Source organism: Artemia franciscana, chromosome 7, assembly GCF_032884065.1.
Source record: "Artemia franciscana chromosome 7, ASM3288406v1, whole genome shotgun sequence".
NCBI classification, from domain to species: Eukaryota; Metazoa; Arthropoda; class Branchiopoda; order Anostraca; family Artemiidae; genus Artemia; species Artemia franciscana.
In genome coordinates, this window is record NC_088869.1 from 39,259,432 (window position 1) to 39,278,877 (window position 19,446).

General features: G+C 34.1%; 1 protein-coding gene across 7 annotated transcripts in view; it reads right to left on the reverse strand.

Moving 5' to 3' along the window:
- Nucleotides 1-17,079, reverse strand: part of LOC136029266 (uncharacterized oxidoreductase TM_0325-like) — a 55,360-nt gene extending 38,281 nt beyond the window's left edge. For 5 of the 7 annotated variants that reach the window (XR_010618005.1, XR_010618006.1, XR_010618007.1 and 2 more), the window contains exons 1-3: nucleotides 16,964-17,079; nucleotides 13,000-13,149; nucleotides 10,908-11,070 (exon numbers count right to left, since the gene is read on the reverse strand). Coding sequence is in view for 4 of the 7 variants with exons in the window: in XM_065707510.1 (XP_065563582.1) it covers nucleotides 10,916-11,070; nucleotides 13,000-13,149; nucleotides 16,964-17,000 (342 nt within the window). In the remaining 3 variants the exon portion in view is untranslated. Of the gene's footprint in view, nucleotides 1-7,058; nucleotides 7,220-7,822; nucleotides 7,844-10,907; nucleotides 11,071-12,999; nucleotides 13,150-16,963 lie in introns of those variants that run through there. The other 2 variants (XM_065707509.1, XM_065707512.1) reach the window with 2 other exon arrangements.
- Nucleotides 17,080-19,446: the final 2,367 nt, after the last annotated feature.

Here is a 19,446-nt window from a genome sequence, read left to right on the forward strand (position 1 = left end):
CTACCCCTTTAGACTTTCCAACTGATATATCTCATGAAATAATTTTTCTACCAAAAAATGAATGAAAAATATTATGATCAACTTATCAAGAGCTATGGAATGCCTTTAAAAAAATCTATCTGTCTTAGCTCAAAAGTTGACTTTTTTGCCGTAGGCCAAGTTTCTAACGTCATCACTTAGAAATGAGCAAAAGCATAAACACTAATTTCTTTAGCAATTACAGAACTTTTCAAGTTCAAGCGTCACACAAGATACATTTCTGTGCCGGCCTATTTTTGGTTTCAGTGTGTACCTTACTATTAAAATTTTCAACCCCTATCAAATTTTCCAACAGGTATATCTCATGAAGGAATTTTACTACCAAACAAGAGCTAAGAGCTCATATGGCACTTGTGACGAGGCGAGAAGAGCTAAGAGCCAAGAGATCATGTGGTATGAGCTATAACAAAATTCTATGAATCAATAGATTGATTTAAAAAGGAAAATAAGAGGCGTAATGCCGGTCAGGATTTAAAATAAGAGCTCTGAGTCACGATGTCCTTCTAAATATCGAAATTCATTAAGATCGGATCACCCACTCGTAAGTTATTAATACCTAATTTTTTCAAATTTTTCCTCTCCCTTTAGCCCCCAGATGGTCGAATCTGGGAAAACGACTTTATCAAGTCAAATTGTGCAGCTCCCTGACAAGCCTAGCAATTTTCATCGTCCTAGCACGTCCAGAAGCACCAAACTTGCCAAATCACTGAACCCCTCCCCCCAACTCCTCCAAAGAGAGCGAATCCGGTACGATTCTGTCAATCACGTATCAAGGACATTTGTTTATTCTATCCACCAAGCTTCATCCCGATTCCTCCACTCCAAGTGTTTTTCCAAGATTTTCCCCTTCAACTCCCCCCAATGTCAAAAGATCTGGTAGGGATTTGAAATAAGAGCTCTGAAACATGAATTCCTTCTAAAAATCAAATTTCAATAAGATCCGATCATCTATTCGTAAGATAAAAATACCCCAATTTTCACGTTTTCCAAGAATTCCGGTTTCCCCCTCCAACTCCCCCCAATGTCACAGGATCTGGTCGGAATTTAAAATTAGAACTTTAAAGCACAAGATCCTTCTAGATATCAAATTTCATTAAGATCTGGTCACCCTTTCGTAAGTTACAAATACCTCATTTTTCGAAATTACCCCCCCCCCCCCCAATTACACCAAAGAGAGCAGATCTGGTCCGGTTATGTCAGTCACGTATCTTAGACAGGTTTCTATTCTTCCCATCCAGTTTCATCCTGATCTCACCGCTTTAAGTATTTTCTAAGATTTCCGGTCCCCCCAACTGTCCCCCCCCCCAATTACGCTTGATCCGGTTGAGATTTAAAATAAGACATCTGAGTTACGAGGTCCTTCTAAATATGAAGTTTCATGAAGATCCGATCACTCCTACGTAAGTTAAAAATACGTAATTTTTTCTTATTTTTCAGAATTACCCCCCCCCCCCCAATAGAGCGGATCCGTTCCAATTATGTAAATCACGTATGTAAGACTTCTGCTTATTTTTCCCACCACTTTTCATCCCGATCCCTCCAATCTAAGCGTTTTCCATGATTTTAGGTTCCCCCACCCCAAACTTCCCCCAATGTCACCAGATCCGGTCAGGATTTGAAATAAGAGCTTTGAGACACGATATCCTTCTAAATATCAAATTTCATTGAGATCCGATCACCCGTTCGTAAGTTAAAAATACCTCATTTTTCTAATTTTTCAGAAATAACCCCCCCCCCAACTACCCCAAAGAGAGCGGATCCGTTCCGATTATGTCAATCATGTATCTGGGACTTGTGCTTATTTTTCCCATCAAGTTTCATCCCGATCCCTCCACTCTAAGCGTTTTCCAAGATTTTAGGTTTCCCCCCTCCAACTCCCCCCAATGTCATCGGATCCGGTCGGGATTTAGAATAAGAGCTCTGAGACACAATATCCTTCCAAACATCAAATTTCATTAAGGTCCCATCACCCGTTCGTAAGTTAAAAATACTTCATTTTTTTCTATTTTTTTAGAATTAACCGGCCCCCCCACTCCCTCCCCAGATGGGCAAATCGGGAAAACGACTATTTCTAATTTAATCTGTTCCGGTCCCTGATACGCTTGCCAAATTTTATCGTCCTAGCTTACCTGGAAGTGCCTAAAGTAGCAAAACCAGGATCGACAGACAGACCGACAGAATTTGCGATTGCTATATGTCACTTGGTTAATACCAAGTGCCATAAAAATGAATGACAGTTAATTTGATCAGCTCATCAAGAGCTATCGACTGTTGTTGAAAAAAAATCTATCTGTCTAAGTTCAAAAGTTGCCTTTGTTACTGTAGGCCAAGTTTCTAAGGTCATCACTAAGAAGGGAGCAAAGGATAAACTCTAATATCTTTAGCAACGAAAGAACTTTTAAAATTTAAGAGGCACATCTGATACCATTTCTCTATCGCAATCCCAAGTGCAAAAAAAAACGAATGATAAACTCAGCTGAAATCACGAACAGAAATGGGAAGAAACAATAGATCTTTGGCTCAAGGCAAGTTTTCTACGAAGCTTTCCAAAATACAGTCATATTCAACAATCCAGCTTAAGGTCCACACTTTCTGTAAAAACTGCAAAGGTTAGCCCCCTACCACTTTCTAGGAATAAGCTGAAAGCAGGGTGCTAGATAAAAAAAAAGAAAAAAAAGAACGTGACCAAGCCAAAGTGTTGCCTTTGAAACGCAATTCCTGTCATTGCTAATTATACGCCAGTAAGTAAAGTTAAAGTTTAAGACTCGAGAACTTGTTTCTTCGTTACCTCAAAAAGAAACTTGAGCTATAAATTTGCGGGAAGTGGGGGGGCGATATCTTCCCCCTGCCCCTTATGTGCAAATATAGAATTATATAATCATAATCTTATTATTTATCAACTATTGTTTTAATATTACAATTTTGTTATTATATTAATCGAAAAATCATATAAAATTAATTAAACTCAATTGTCTATATCCCATCTGTTCTGTCACTTGTCTTTATCTTGTCTTACGCTAAGCTGAAAGAAACTAGTGAAGAAAACGGATTGCTCTCGAGTTTTACGTAGCGTAAACTTGAGTAAGTGACGTATACTTTACAAATACCAAAATATCTTTCTCCTACACAAAAAAACAAAAAAATCCCAAATTTGGAAAGCTGTTTTCCAGGGGGGGGGGCACATTTTCTGATTTGAGGTGATATTTTATGTGGATATATTTTAAGTGGGGATATTTTACATGTAAATGCCTGCAACCAGGGAATAGGCAACCCTCACTCATAATACCTCATGATTTCCGTATAATTTGTAAGTTTTTAGAATCTTCCCCTCTTAAATATTTCCCCCCTCTTTGACAGAATTCAGCATGTGCGCTTTGTCATAGCTATGAAGTTTGTTATGATCACCAAGTAATTCTAAAGTATAATTAAGACCCACAAGAAAAATTAAATCTGCGTAAAAGATACGGTCACAAAACTCAATAATAATATTAGCCTAGCTAAAGAAAGAAAAATGAAATCTGGGATTCTAGCTACACACGTATGTGAACGTTACTTAAGACTCGGATAATTAATTTTTTTTTTAACTTTTTACTGTGCTTTTTCATTTTAAACAGTTTAAAAACAACTAACAATAGTAACAGATTTATAAGAAAAATGGCGGGACGGGTGGGCAAAAATTATCTTTCATAATCATATTTTGTAAGTTGAACATTTTTATCCTCTTTTATCTTAGAGTTTAGTATTTCTTGTAAGAAAAAGATGGGGAAATTAGGTGGCTAATTTGATTGGTTCATTAGGTCATTAGGTGGCTAATTTGATTGGTTCTCAATAGACAATAGTAGTGTCAGTATAGCTAACTAAGTGTTCTCTAGAAAATGATATTAAAACTTGTATATAAGTACTCCTGCTTAAAATGAACATTACACTATATTGAAAACACCTTTATTACCGTATAATCATTGATTAATTATTCCTTGATAGGCCTACCTGTTGGGGTAAGAAATGAAAAGGCTAATAAGTTGTAAGAATGTTAGTGTTTTTCTCTGGGTAGACCCAACTGTAAACTAGAAGCTATACTAGGGTGTTTACCTTCAGAATTTTATAAATATGCTGTTCTATTAATGGGAAAATTCTAGTTTAACTACATTTTGCTATCTTGGAAAGGGAATAAGTTAGGGAAATATAATTTTTAGTAACCAATCCAGGGTAAAGAACAGGAATATATTGGGTAAAATTCTAGGTAATTGACTTCTTGCTATCTCAGAAGGGTTTAGGTTAGGAAAATAAAACTTTCAGGGATGAATCTACAGACTGAAGTATGTCCTGGAAGGTATTTTGAAGCAATTACCTTTACTCCTTCTCCCTCTAGAGGGCCCTGACCTTTGATGGCCTTTACTAATATGTGTGTTATAAAAGCGAAACCTTGCAAAATAGATCTTCTACTTAATTGAAGTACAACAAAATTGTTTTCAGTTTCATAACTTTGCTCAATTTCATTTTATAAGGTTTTAAAGATATGCAAAAACATTTCCTAAATTTTGAAAAAAAAACAATGATATGGCTCAAAATTCTACTCAAACAACAGGAATTGTATTTTCAGAACTAAAGAAAGAGAAAAAGCAACTAATAACTGAAAATTAAGGTAAAATGTTGTTATTGTCAAAATTTCAATAGGTATAGACCTGTCATGTAGGTTAATTCCAGGGCCCTCTAGAGGGAGAAGGAGTGGGTGAGGGTACTTTAAAATACCTTCCAGGGAAATACTTTAGCCTGTAGACCCACCCCTGAAAAGTTTCATTTTCCTAACCTAAACCCTTTCCGAGATAGTAAGAAGTCAATTAACTAGAATTTTACCGTATATTGCTTAGCTTTCATGTTAATCCTCCTCTTATTTATGATTTTTTTTTTTCAAATTTGCTTACTTGGCAGGTTTTGACCTAAATATTTGCATAGTCTTCTTTGTTTTTTTGTTGTTTTTTCACTGTCTGTTTTTGTCCTCGTCTATTTCTTCTTTTTTTATCATGATTAGTCAGTATTGTCTCGGAAATCAGTTATGATAAAGCTATGCACAGATGACCATCCAGTTTGAAAAAAGTAGATCTTGTAATTCATTTTAATAAGGAAGTTCTGGTTTTGGTAAATTTTTTGTAGTTCATTTAATTGACTTACCAATAAACATACCATTCAATGCCTTTTTTTTCACAAATATAATAATTGCTTCTACTGCAAATTCCAATTTAAGCACTTTTTGACCCAAACTAACCTTATTATAAATAATTTTGGCTCTGGGAAAATCTAGTACTATTGTGTCAAAAACGGGTGATAAAAAAAAGGAAACCAGAAGTGATGTAATGGGCACTGGTGTATTTAGGATATAATGATTAGTTTTAGGGGGCAGTGAAAGTTTAAAGAAAATAGTTAGGAAAAGAGTAACACTTATAACACATTTACTAATAAAATAAAAAATTTAAATCAAGATTTATAAATATGTTAACATGGTTTGGGTGTTGTCTTTTCTTCACTTGATTTATTTTAACTTTTTTTAACTTCACAAATTAACCTATATTTGATGGAAAGATTTTTCCCCAAAATATTTGATGATTCATATTGTAAAATTATGATCTTTATAAAAATTAGTGTTTTATTTGTTAATTCCTCTTTTCATAGATATAGATATAATACTAAAATAAATATAAAATTCAGGTGGCATGTGAGTAATATTTTTTGTAGAAAGGAGGCAGTTGGTCAAATAAGTTTGAGAATCACTGATATGGGGCTAAGCAGAAAATAGGTCATCCATGGTCACAGTGGATGGATGTTATAAAGAAATATTTAAGGGAAATATGTTTGGTAAATGGAAATCAAGTTGTCCATGGTTGGGGTGGGAGTACTTATTTGTACTTGGGGAAGGGATCAGGCATTTCCACCTTGCCTGGCATTGATGATCTTGGAGACCTTCTTGGACCATGTTTTTTGATCTTTTGCCAGCTGCTCTGTAAAAGTGAGCCACTGTGTTGACCATCTGTGACCAAATTTTTTGAAACTTCTATTTGGTTCAAGGTCTGACTTGACCAGGTTCCACCAGTTCTTCCTCTGTCGTCCTTGGCATCTCTTCCAGTAGCTAATAGGCTCAACTAGAAGTATTTGGCAAGGCAGATACCCTGGCAGTTTCCGTAATACATGGCCCTACCATTTCAAATTGCGTTCTTTAATAGTGAACACAACATCTCTCTGAATATCGCATATTTGACGTATGTCAGCATGGAGATATGGTCATGTAGCTGTACTCTGAGAATTCTTTGCAGACAAGTATGCTCAAACACCTTCAGTGTATTCTCATGCTGTAATTTTACCAACCATGTTTTGCATCTTTAAAGGAGAACTGTGCTGACTAGTGCCATGTAGATTCAAACTTTTTTTTAGACACTGACTTTGTGGCAATTCCACAAGGGTTTCTGAAGGGAGGCAAAGACTGTGTGCTTTCTGTATTCTTTCTTGGATATGAGCGTGGGAAGATCCATCAGTACAAATCTGGGAGCCTAGGTATGTGAAACGGTTGACTTTTTCTAGCTGAACTTGGTTGACAGTTAGTGAGAATGGTACTGTATTGTGGTTTATAGCTATGAATTTCGTTTTCTCTGCGCTGACTTTCAAGCTGATGAGACGTCATCAGCTCTCAGGCCACAACGTTGTCAAGAGAGATTTAAGCAAAATGGGACCTTCCTGTGAGGGTGCATAGTGGGAGGCTTTGAATTGTTTAGGATGGACAAGAATTATATGTAGCCAAGATTGCCTCAGGGGACAAAAAGTATTCCTGTGCATAAGTCATAAGTGATTTGTGGTAGTTTTAGGCTTGGAAAATTATTCAACTTTTTTTACTTACACAGTTATAGAAACTACTGTGCCCTAAATCATTTCCCTGTTTGACCAATCATATAATATGAAATATGAAAATATAATAAATAAAATATAATATATATAATAATAAAATATATAATAATATAATATATATAATAATATAATGGTATAAAATATAATATAATATAATGGTATAAAATATAATATATAATAATAAAATATATAATATAAATAAAATATAATAATATGAAAATACACTTGGAAGTTTAAAGAAGCGCAATTGAATAAACTAATGATGGGACTACCCAGTTGCACTCCACTCCTGGATAATTGAATTTTTACCAAAAGTTTGACTTTATTATGGCTTGACCATAATCACAAAAAAATTATAAATACTATTATGTAAACTTTGCTTGAGATTAGTTTAAATCAATGGTTTAAAACCTAAAGCATTGGTTAACAGAATAAAAAAGACAAGATGAGCAGTAAAGAAAATCCAACAAAATGCAACAGAGCCAGTAAAAAAAAGGGAGAAATCACAAATATTTCAGCAGTCTGAACTTGGCCATGTTAGGTACAGGAAGAAAAAGTAAATAACAAACTTCTTAAAAGGCCAGAGTCTGAGTGCTTTTTTCATGCAAAAATTGGTTAATGCATTTATTTGTATCAATGAGGGATTTACAATGATGTATTACTTTGTTGCATTCTGTATCTGCAAAAGCATTAAATAAATTTAAATCTACAGAATACCATTGTTAAAAGTTAAATCTAAATTTACTTACAGTTGGCAAACTGTTCCATTTAGATTTATAATAATCTTTGGTATTTATCAATTCAAACCTGCAGTCTTATTCCTTGCCATATCATAATGCAGGAATGCCAATCCATGGAAAGACAGTACTTATCTCTTATCCACCACTTGAAAATTTTGGTAGTTACATTGTAGCTATATTTTAATAAATATTTAGCTGGTATTTTAGTTAGGCTATGGTACATTTTGCAATCAGTATTTCTAGTACCCTTTTTAATAGTCAAAGTGATCATAGGGTAGATACCCTCCCCCCCCCACATACAACGTGTTTTCCCAAATGTTATCCAATAGAAGTTTTGACAGTCATTTTATTCAAAATAGTCCAAAGATCATATAACAAGATTTTTGGGGTTGGTACAAGCAACCAAAGCTTAGGACAGAGGATTGCATGTCATGCCCCAGGACATTTAAGGTTTTTGTTGAAAGGATGGTTGTTTAACTTTAGAGGAGGCTTATTTGGTTGAAAATTGAAGTTCTAGATCCCTATTACAAGTCAAAGTGATTGAGGGCAGCTAGTTCCCTTCCTCTGACAATCCTTCCTCACCAAATGCATTTGATGGAAATTGTGATATAGAGGTGTTAATAGTAATTCCTCAAGGACTGAAACAATCCCCATTACCCTGAGGATAGGGTTGTAAGTTGTGCCTTGGGTGCATGTAAGGTTTCTATGGAATGGAATTTATGGTATAAATTTCAGATGGGGCTTATTTGATTTGAAATTTGAAGTTTAAGAGTCAAATTGTTTTGAGAGCAACCAGCCCCCCCCCCCCTCTCCAAGTCCATCATTTCCCTAAACATCACCAATCAAAATTTGGATATATTCATTTTTTTCATTGTAGTTGAAGGGCCTGGAAATTGTGTCTCTGAGGAAGACAATCTTCTGCTCCCCCACTGGTCTTGGGGAAAGGGTTCTAAGTTATGCCCTTGGGGCATATAATATTTTTCTAGAAAGTGTGGTTGTATTTGCTTTGGAGGGGACTCTTTGGATTGGTAATCAGAAGTTCTATTCTCCTTTTAAGCTAAAGTGATTAGAGTGCAACCCCCCCCCCCAACTCACATTAACATCATGTTTTCCCAAGATGCACCCAATAGAAATTTGAGAATGATTTTTTTTTTTTCAAAACAGTTGAAAAATCATATAACAAGACTTTGGGGGTTGATGCAAACCGCCAGAGTCTGGGGGCAAGGGTTGTAAGTTATTCCCCTAGGGTATCAGACTTCTATGGAAGTAATAATTGCATAAACTTTAAAGGTGCTTTATTTGGTTGAAACTGAAAGTTCTAGTCACCTTTTAAGAGCCAAAAGTAATGGAGGTCAACTAGCCCCATCCACCCAACTACTCCCCTTTTTACCAAATGTGTTTGATTGAAAATGTGCAATGGTTATTTTGTTTTAAATTAGTTCAAAGAACAGATAACAATGGCTCCATGTTTGACACAGCCCCCCAGAGCTCTGGGGCAAGGGCTGCCTGTTATGCATTGAGCCATATAAGGTTTTTATAGAGCGGGTTCTTGCTTTTTTTTGGATGCCAATCATTTGATTTGAAATTGGAAGCTGTAGCACCATTTTTAAGAGTCAAAGTAAATGTGAGCAGCCCTCCCCGCTTTTTACACCTATCAATTTCTAAAACAAACATCCAAACCGAGTTTTAAGACATAACCTTTTTCAGCATTGTTGAAAGGTTCAGGTATTAAGATGAGTCTTTCAGGGAATGTTGAGGGGAGTGTTGAACTAAATCAACACATTTTATTTGTATATTAGTTGTCAGAAGGGTGTAACTCAGGAATGACTGAGGAAATGATAAGGGAGATGATCAATTGACTAAAAAGGCTATATATCTTCATGCAACTACTACTGCTTTTACTGCTACTACTAATATTATTCAAACCGCTATATCTGTAGTGACTACTAATAAGGGTGAGAATATTGGAGAAAATGTCTGAGGAAACGTTGAGGGGAAAGTTGAACTAAATGAAAACATACTATGTGTATAAAGATTGCTGATACAGACGTATTAGCAATATTTTTGGAACAGCTTATTATATTAAGAGGAAACTTCAGGGGTATCTTGAGTGGGATGTTCGGTTGACCAAAATTACATTGGTAAATTACAGGGTCAGCATCAAACCAAGGATAAATCAGCTTAAAAATTCAAATGAGAAGCATTCATTTAAAAACACAACAAATACTTAGATGAGTTACTAGGTTAACACTGGAGACCAGCTATGGTTCAGCTTCAGTTATAGAACACTATGATCAGAGGCTTCATTTATATGAAAATAATGAGATCCATATTTATATGGAATAATGAGGTTTCCGCTTCCAAGAGGTGAAGCGGAAACAATATTTTCACAAATTGGAAGAAAACTGAGCAAAATTTTGATGTCTCGGAATTTATAAAAATATTTCCAGAATAGTGCTATATATAAATAGCAAGGTGGAACAATAGAGTTGAAAAAGTTTTGAAAGAAGAAGGGGATTGAAATGCAGCTTAGTCGTGGCAAAGGATGTACAATGCGAGGTTCAACGTGAACTAATAAGAGTTGCCATACCTATTTTATTTAGGAGCTAATAAGGAGATTAAAGCAAGTTGTATGATTAAATGGCTTGATGCTAATAATGATAAGAAGCATTGCGCCTGGTAGAGCTTACTTCAAGTTGAAGAATACAACTTCGTACTAATCAACATTAAATTCAGTTCAAGCGTCACACGCTCAAATTGTACGTAAAATTCAGCATTATTTGAGTCCAGTAATCCACCATTTAATCCGTAAACATGCTCATGATTCATAACTATTATTTACAGTTTCTATATTAAAAGTTATATTAATTTTTACGTTAATTTTATTTTTGATTTATTCGAAGTCTTATATGAATAATTTCTAATCCATAGATAAGTTCCATTAAGAGATAATATCTTCGTTCTCGACAAAAAAAATCCAGGGGAGTGTATTTCTGGGGGGGAGTACGTCGGACCTTGTTGATGTCTTGTAGGCCTTTTAAGCTTTTTCACCTTGTAAATATTTTGGGGTGACTACCTCCTTTCTCATTCTTTAAACAGAGTCCAAAACCAGCATCAATATAAATGCTTAATTGGACTCCAAACATAAATTGTTCCGTTTCTTCAGAATAAACAAAAGTTGTATAACCATTATTACCAATTTTGAGATAATAAAAAAGCACAGTGAACATGACTTACCTTACATTCTAGTTCATTACTTTGTCATACTGCTCAAGTGAGGTATTTTTTATGCTTCCAAGTTCCAAGATTCCAGCATTGTTAACAAGAACATCGATTTTTCCAAATTCGTCAACAGTTTCTTCAACAATTTTCTTTACGTCTTCCTCGTTACTTAAATCCCCTACAACCAGTAATTAAATAATCTTAAGCACAAATGTGTCCAGATGCGAGACCCTTGAAGGAATTTTAATAATGAACTTTAAAGCATGAGAAGAACGTTTACGAATGGGGCGGGGATGAAAGGATCAGCAGGTACCCTCCAACTCAGAGTAATTTCTGTCGGATTCAAGTTTTAACGTTCCTTTGTGCTTTCATTAAACTAAAAAATACCCAAGTTTCTGACCGAGAAGTAAAGAGCAATATAGAAACGAGCAACAGGTAGAAATCAAATCATAGATGAAGTAAACTCAATGTCAACAGGTTCATAAAAATAAACAAATCAATTTAAAAGCCGCTTCCAGTTACTATAGTAAATTCGAATTTAAAAGATCAGAAATGAAAGCTAAATAGAAATGTCCACATATTGGCAATTAATTTTTGTTCCATTTACATTTTACTTAGCTAAAAATTATCATACATTTTGATGGAGTGGATGTGAAACAAAAAACGTATTGATAAAAATGCCCTTTTACAACTTAAAGTTAAACTGAATATCAAAACACATTTATAGAGAAGCTTTTTCTTCACTGAAAACTTGATAAGTGTTTTCATTTCTATTCTTATTTTAATGTTATAAAAAAAATAACACTGTTCTACCCATCTTCTTTATCACACAATCACAAGTCACAATTTACTCTTAAAGAAGGATTGATGGGATGGTAGTCCCACTTTTATTTGTGGTAATCTTTATTTGTTTTAGTCTGAATGCATCATTATTTGAAAAACTAAATATAATGTTTCAAATATTATTAGATATGGTTTTGAAAGTTTTGTCAACCTATCAAACCTCTGTTCACTTGAAGGACATGGACCTAAAAGGAGAAAATACTGATGAAATTGGTGCTTCATGAAGACAAAAGAAGAAATTTAATTGCCACATGAATGTGAATATCAAGAAAACATCTTTTACCAGGGAGTTTGATTGGTATTACACCTAAAAGGAGAAAATACTGATGAAATTGGTGCTTCATGAAGACAAAAGAAGAAATTTAATTGCCACATGAATGTGAATATCAAGAAAATATCTTTTACCAGGGAGTTTGATTGGTATTACGGTTTCTTTTTTTTTAACGTTAAACTAAAAAAAAAAAGAAATATTGTTCAAAAGAAAACTTACTTTGAGCAAAAATAAACCCTGTTCTAACCTTTAGGAGGTATGAAAGGGGTGAATTATGATTCTTATTTGTGATAATCTCTATTTATTTTATGACGATAGAATTACTTTCTATAAGTTCTATTATGATTTCTATGAATTGCAATTTAGAATCCAGAAAACATTATAGCTTGTAATTTAATTTTGGGTGGGTTGGACAGTTTCTATGAAACCACACTCAAATATTAACTTGAATAATGAATGCTAAAATGATACAGCTTCTAATTTTGTTGTTTGGAAAAGCGATTTTTCTGCTAAAAATTAACATGTGAATGTAGTTTTCTAAAAAAATCAAAAAAATTAAAGGTTGATCATGGACTTAGTATTCTTACAAATTCCTAGAAAATAGATTCCCTAATTTTGAATTAACTCTATCCAACAACCAGCATTAATAATTTTAACAAGTTACTTTCCATTTTGAACCAAAAATTCAGAATTCAAACCAAAAGGAAATAGAACTACATCAATCCATTCTGAAATTTTACATGATGATATACCATTAACCAAAATGACACTAGAATATTGTTGAATAAGGTTAGTACTACAATAAAAATGTCCAGCTCTTTTAACAAAAAGATTTCTATTTTTGACACAGAGTTCAGTTGTTAAGCACTAAAATTAAAAAATGACAGCAAAGTATTTCTTACTTTCCAGTCAGATAGCAGTTTCATTGGGTGAAAAATGTATTAGCTTTTTCATTCTGCAGACAAAATACCCGAAAATTTCTGAACAACATACCAATAATTGCTAGATGATCTCCTGATTCTGGTGTTTTACAATTGGCAAGAGTATGCTGAAGATTTTCAGCATTTCTTCCAGGTATAGATAAGATCGCTCCTAAATCAGCAAAGTGAACAGCAGTAGCAGCTCCAATTCCAGAACTTGCTCCTAAAATTAGATAAACTATACATCAGAGAACAATTTTAGTCAACAATAATTTTAACATAAATTAAGAATGATTCAGATGTCAAGCAATAGTACTTCCAAGAAGCAAACCCAACCATTAATCAGTCTTGCTACAACGAATACCATTTTCAAGCACAGCATCCTAAAAAATATAAATCACATTGAAATCATCACTTTTCTTTTTTCAGAATGTTATGTCTCTCTAATAATTGTAAGTGAATAGAAAGACTTATCAAGACAAACAACATTTCCCATTCAAAATTGCAGTTCTTCATTTGCTTTTGAAAAGGAAATACTTATTATGCAGTTTATGGCCTTTGTATGGTAACTAATGATGACCTGAAGCTTCATAGTAATGCCAGATGTATCATTTCAGCATGCTTGCAACCAGTTGGTTTTTTATGCTATATTACATTATTATTTTGCCATTGCAATATTATATTATTGTAATTTATTTTGCCGTTCACTTTGGAAACAAAGTTGTTCACTTTGAAAAATCTTTAATTTTTCACATTAACAAACTGCTTTGAAAATGCTTTACTTTTAATAACTAAATAGTCTAAGGGCGCTAAACATATTGGTGTTTTGATAACCAAGTTAAAAAATACCAATATTCTTCAATAATGTCTTTGCAGCACTTTGGCATTGCTCAATAGCACAGAATGCTGAGAGTTCCTATTTTATTTTTCTTAAGTGGGCTACTGTTTTGTGTATTTTTTGTAACTACTTTACTTTTTTCATCTTGTACTTTACTTGGCATACTTTTTTCATTACTTTTCAATAAATGTTTATCTCTAAATTTTGCTACCCATCAGAAACCATGCAGAGAGCATTCAAATATTGACTGTTCTTTTCTGTGAATACAGAAGTATCAGGTTATAAGACTACACCATTTCATGGAAATTAATTTAACATTTTTTAGCTAAAAGTAAGGAGCAACTCTAAAAATCGAAACGCACTAAAATTATTCTTTATACAAGGGAGACTGCCCCCTCCTCGACTCCTTGCCCATCAAGCTAAAAGTTGTGAATGCTTTGGAAAACTTTCTATTTCCGATTCAAAGATCCTTGTGTTTCAGTAAACATTCTTAAAGAATGTGGAGAAAAGTTAACTTCAGAGTAAAGAACAAGAAGTTAAGGAAGAGACAGCTCCCCTTCTATACAGAATAATTTCTGTTCTATTTGGGTATATATTTCTGCAAAATGTACACATCAATAATTGTAAAATTGATCAGTACCACACTACTTTTTTAGTCTGGTTAAAAATTTAAATGTCAGATTGCAATTCAAATTTTGAACAAAATTTGAATATATCATCAAAATTTGAAAGGGGCAGTATATTTTTTTCAATAAGTTCTTATTAATATTCCTACTGCAGAATTTGACTGGTCAAAGAGGGATACTATTTTTCATGCGGATGGAAATTCTGTGTAGCTTTTTATCTTCTACATGGTTGAAGCCACTACAACCTCTACAGTATGATTCTTTGAACAGTAAATACATTACATAAATAAGTTTAAATACATTGAGATATTTTACATAAATGGATAAAAAGAAATATTAGCATTTAAAATTGCTGGAAACTGAGATCCTGGTAGCATTTGCCACCACCCTCCACCTCCCAAAAGAAATTTCCTGGTAGAGCTCATGGTCAACTTTACCTTTTCCATCACTGTGCTGGTAGACATTAGAATACAACTACACATCAATAAAAATAATTTCATAAGAAAATAAACTGGACCAACTTAGCTAAACCTAGAACTTGTCACTGTGCAGCAATCCTTCTTCTGCAACTGGAAAGCATAGCATATAGTTCTTTTATATTTTTAAATTGATCAGCTTCTCAGAATTTTGGTCTTTTTTGGGGGAAGTCATAGTTTGGTGCCATAGAATAGCAAAAATCAACCCTTGGCGATGGCACAATCATTATGATTGCTTCAAAAGGAACTTAAAAATTATGTTGGAACAAGCCTTGGTCCCAATTTTCTATGACCTTTGGTTTGATACAATCCTCCCCCTAAAAAAAACAAATAAACATACATCCATAATCTTTCTTCTGTTGGAAAAACAAAACAACATTCTATATTTTGTAGATTGGAGCTTGAAACCTCTATGGTAGGGTTCTCTGAAAGGACAAATGTAACAAAGCAATTTTCAATAAGATTACTTGCTCTTATAATCACTCCAGAGAAAAAAACAAATAAACATGCATCCATAATCTTTATTCTGTATTGAAAAAAAAAAAAAAACAATCCACCAAAATTCCAGATTTTATAGACTAGAGCTTTAAATTTTAGCAGTTAGGTTTTCTGATAATATAAATTTAATAAAGCAATTTTCACTGGAATTCTATGCTTTTTGGGGGGTGTTCCCCTTTATTTTTTAAAAAGGCAAATTTTTCAGATATGTAGTTTTTGGTGGGTAACAACAAATTGAATGAATTTTATTTATTTAGAATCAGCATAAAAACCATTGATGTTAATGTGTCAATTTCACCAAATTTGGTTTTAGTTTTAAGTTCAAATTTGTTTTTCTTTGCCATTCTGTAATTATTTTTTTTAATGTCTGAAGGTACAAAGGATTTCAGGTCAAGGGGAGAATTGTCCTTTAATGAAAAAGGTATATTTTACATGGCCACTGGAAAATCAATCAATCAATTTATTGATACTAAAAGAAAAAACTATTACAAAAGTAAAGTGGTTACTAGGCCCAAGAAACTTTGCTTGTAATGGAGCTTTGATTGGAATCAAATGTGGTTTCTATGCAGGCAGGGCTTTGAGTATGGGCCATTACAAATATAGAGATTTTGGCAGAAGTCTACTTTAGAGGCTTTCAAGAACTTGGAAATCAGTTGATCTAGACTGGATGCATAAAGTTTCCAGGAAAGAAATCAGAGAGTTAAATATCCCCTTAAGTTCCTATCTCTACTCCTTATCTGACCTATTCTAAGGCTTAGAAAATTGTATGAAGGTCAATCTATATCTGTTTTGAATCTTTGCTGTTTGAAACTTGCAGAGTTTTATTTTATCTTGGGTGCAAATTTAGTTACTCCTTATTTAATATTTTTCTTCTAAATGTATTCAAAAATAAACTTATCCCTAAGAAAATATAGGCTATCCTAAAATATAATCATATGCCCTAATATCCCCTTTTGCTATTATGGTGTCAGAGCAGTCTGACATGGGTGCCCATAAACAGGGAGGCAGGGTGAGATGTCAGCCCCCCCCCCTGGCTAAATGATGCTGCCTTATATATGTATGTTTTTGCTTTGAGATTTCTATTATACAGTACCAATTAGACCAGATAAGTCCCTCTATGCCTAAAACTCAGCTTATGGGCACCCATGCAGTCTGAGAACATTAAGGGAGGATGCTCATCTGAGGTAATCAGCCTGAAGTGGATATCAATACTGTAATCAAGAAAGTTGAGAAGTATCTAAAGCATAGGCTATTTAGCACAGTTCTTACAAAGAAGAAGAGACATGTGCAACTAAATTGTAACTGTGTGAAGGATAAATCAAGATATTGCCCCAAGTGATGTTTAAAAGCTTGTTTTTCAATATTGAAACCAAGAAAGGGGAAACTAAAGCCCCTTCCTGGACAGAAGGAGAAATTCCTTTAAAGGACTAGCTGACTGTTTTTTTGCAAAGGCAAACTAACATCTTGCTTTGAACGCATGAGCCAAGCCAAGTGACTTCACTAAAATGACCTAGTGAATAATTTAGGATATAGGCTCATCCAGAAAATCCTTTAATAGAACTTTGCCCATTACAGTCTCAAGAATTTGATAATCTTAACCTGTTATTATAGCTATTTTCCCCTTTAAACAAGGCATTCTTAGTGTGTCTCGTCACGTGTCTTACAAATTGAAAAGTTTGCGTATTCTCTGATTTTTTATGTTGTCGACATTTTGGATTCTACAATCTTCGCAAAATGGACTGACTGAAAAGAATTTCTATTACACATCACTGGAAGTGCCGATTACACCAGGTAAGTCCTCCACTCCCTAAAATGCAGCTTATGGGCGCCCATACAGTCTAAGAACAATCATAAGGAGGATGCCCATCATGGTGGCTGCAGTTCACTTCATAATTAAGAGCAACTTTCTTTAGGTAATCAGACAAAAGTGAAAATCAATACTGCAGGCAGAAAACTGTAGTCCTAACAAACAAGAAGAGATATGTGCAACAATATTGTAACTGTGTCAAGGATGAATCAAAATCTTGCCCCAAATGATGTTTAGAAGCTGGCCTTTCAATATTGATACCAAGAAAGAGGGAATTGAAACCCCTTCCTGGACAGAAGAAGAAAATGCTTCAAAAGACTAGCTGACTGCTTTTTTGAAAAGGAAAATCAATAAATTGCTTCGTAAGACTGAGCCCACGAGCAAAGCCAACTCAAGTGAATTTACCAAATTGACCTAGAGAATAATTTAGGATCTAGACTTATCCCTGTAAGTTTCATCCACCTCACACAACTACTTTGACAGAAAAATCCTTTTCTGGTACTTTACTCAGTACAGTCTAAAAAATTTAATAAACTTCGCCTGTTATTATAGCTATGTTTCACAAGTATGTTGATTACCTCCATAGGAGTCACAGACAACGGGGGAACCTTGTCCCTGGGGGTCCATTACAGAAACTGGGGCACCCTCACCCTGGGGATACATACAGGTGTAGGAGGAAGAAGGCCACTCAAATGTACACTCGATAGGGCCCACTGGCGTGTCCACACGTCCCTCCCCAACCTCTTTTTTCCCGAAATCGTCCGATCAAAACTTAGAAAAACATTTAACCAAAAAAAAAATAATATGCAAATTTCGTTTCAATTATTCACGTACGGTGAGCCAAAATCAAAACCTGCATTAATGTAAAGACATTCAGAAATTAAACAGAAAAAAACAAGTTTTTCAACTGAAAGTAAGGAGCAACATTAAAACTTAGAGCGAACAAAAATTCTTACGTATATGAGGGGTTTCTTCCCATCATCAATACCTCGCTCTTTACGCTTAAGTATTTTTAGTAATTTCAAAAGAGGTATTTATTCTAATTAAACGGGTTTTGTCATTCAGGGTTCATTCTTAGAGAACTGGAACAAAATAAAACTTTTGTGTAGAGAGCGGGGTATTGACGAGGGGACGAACCCCCTCATTTACGTAATAAAAATATACGAATATAGAAGCTTGCTACGTAAGTTTATTTTGTAAGTTACGTATATTTATTACTAACAAAAACATTCGTAAATAAAATGAAAAGTTCTACTGGCCTTTTTAAGTGACCAAAAAATTGGAGGGCAACTTTTCCTCAAAACGTTTTCCCCTGCCCCTTTTTTCTCAAAACCGTCCGATCAAAAACTTTGAGAAAGCCATTTAGCCACAAAAAAGTAAAATTAACATGCAAATTTCGTTTTAATTATTCATATACGCTGAGCCAGAATCAAAACTTCCATTAATTCAAAAACATTCAGAAATTAAATAAAAAAACAAAACAAGTTTTTTAACTGAAAGTGAGGAGTGACATTAAAACTTAAAACGAACAGAAATTGTTCCCTATATGAAAGCGGCTGTACCCTCCTAAATGCCCCGCTCTTTACGCTGATGTTTTACTCTTTCTCACAGCGCTACTTTTTAAACCAAAAAAAAACTTGAGCGTAAAGAGCGGAGCATTGAGGAGGGGACAGCTCCTTTCATATAAGGAATAATTTCTGTTCGTTTTAAATTTTAATGTCACTCCTTACTTTCAGTATTTTTTTTTTTTTTTATTTAATTCTGTGTAGATGAAGCTTGAAACCTATAAAGTAGGGTCATAAACACACAATTATTCGCCTTTTTTTATAAACAATTTTTCGAAAATCTATTCTTCTTAAATGATTATTCTGACCTTTGAAGGAGTTGTTCGACTCATATACTTAGTTTTAAGTATATGCTTATACGAACCTTCCTTACAATTCCAAAGAGTTTGGCCTTTATTTTAATGTTTTAGGATGAACAGAAGAGGTGATATGTCATATAATGCAGAGCTTTAATTCGACGAAAACAGGCAATAAAGTGGCCACTATTTGCTCACCAAAATCCGAAGCTTAAATTAATAATTTTTGCACTTCTCATGCATTTAATTTCTATTCTACAAATCCCCTGAAAAAAAAACAATATTGTAAAAACCACCCCGCTTCGCAAAAAAAGCAAACCCGAAAGACCAAAACAGACAGCCAAAAAAAGTAATGATGTCAATTTCTTCACCACAGTGCAATAGTAAGACTTGAAAACAAATTTGGCTGTAAAA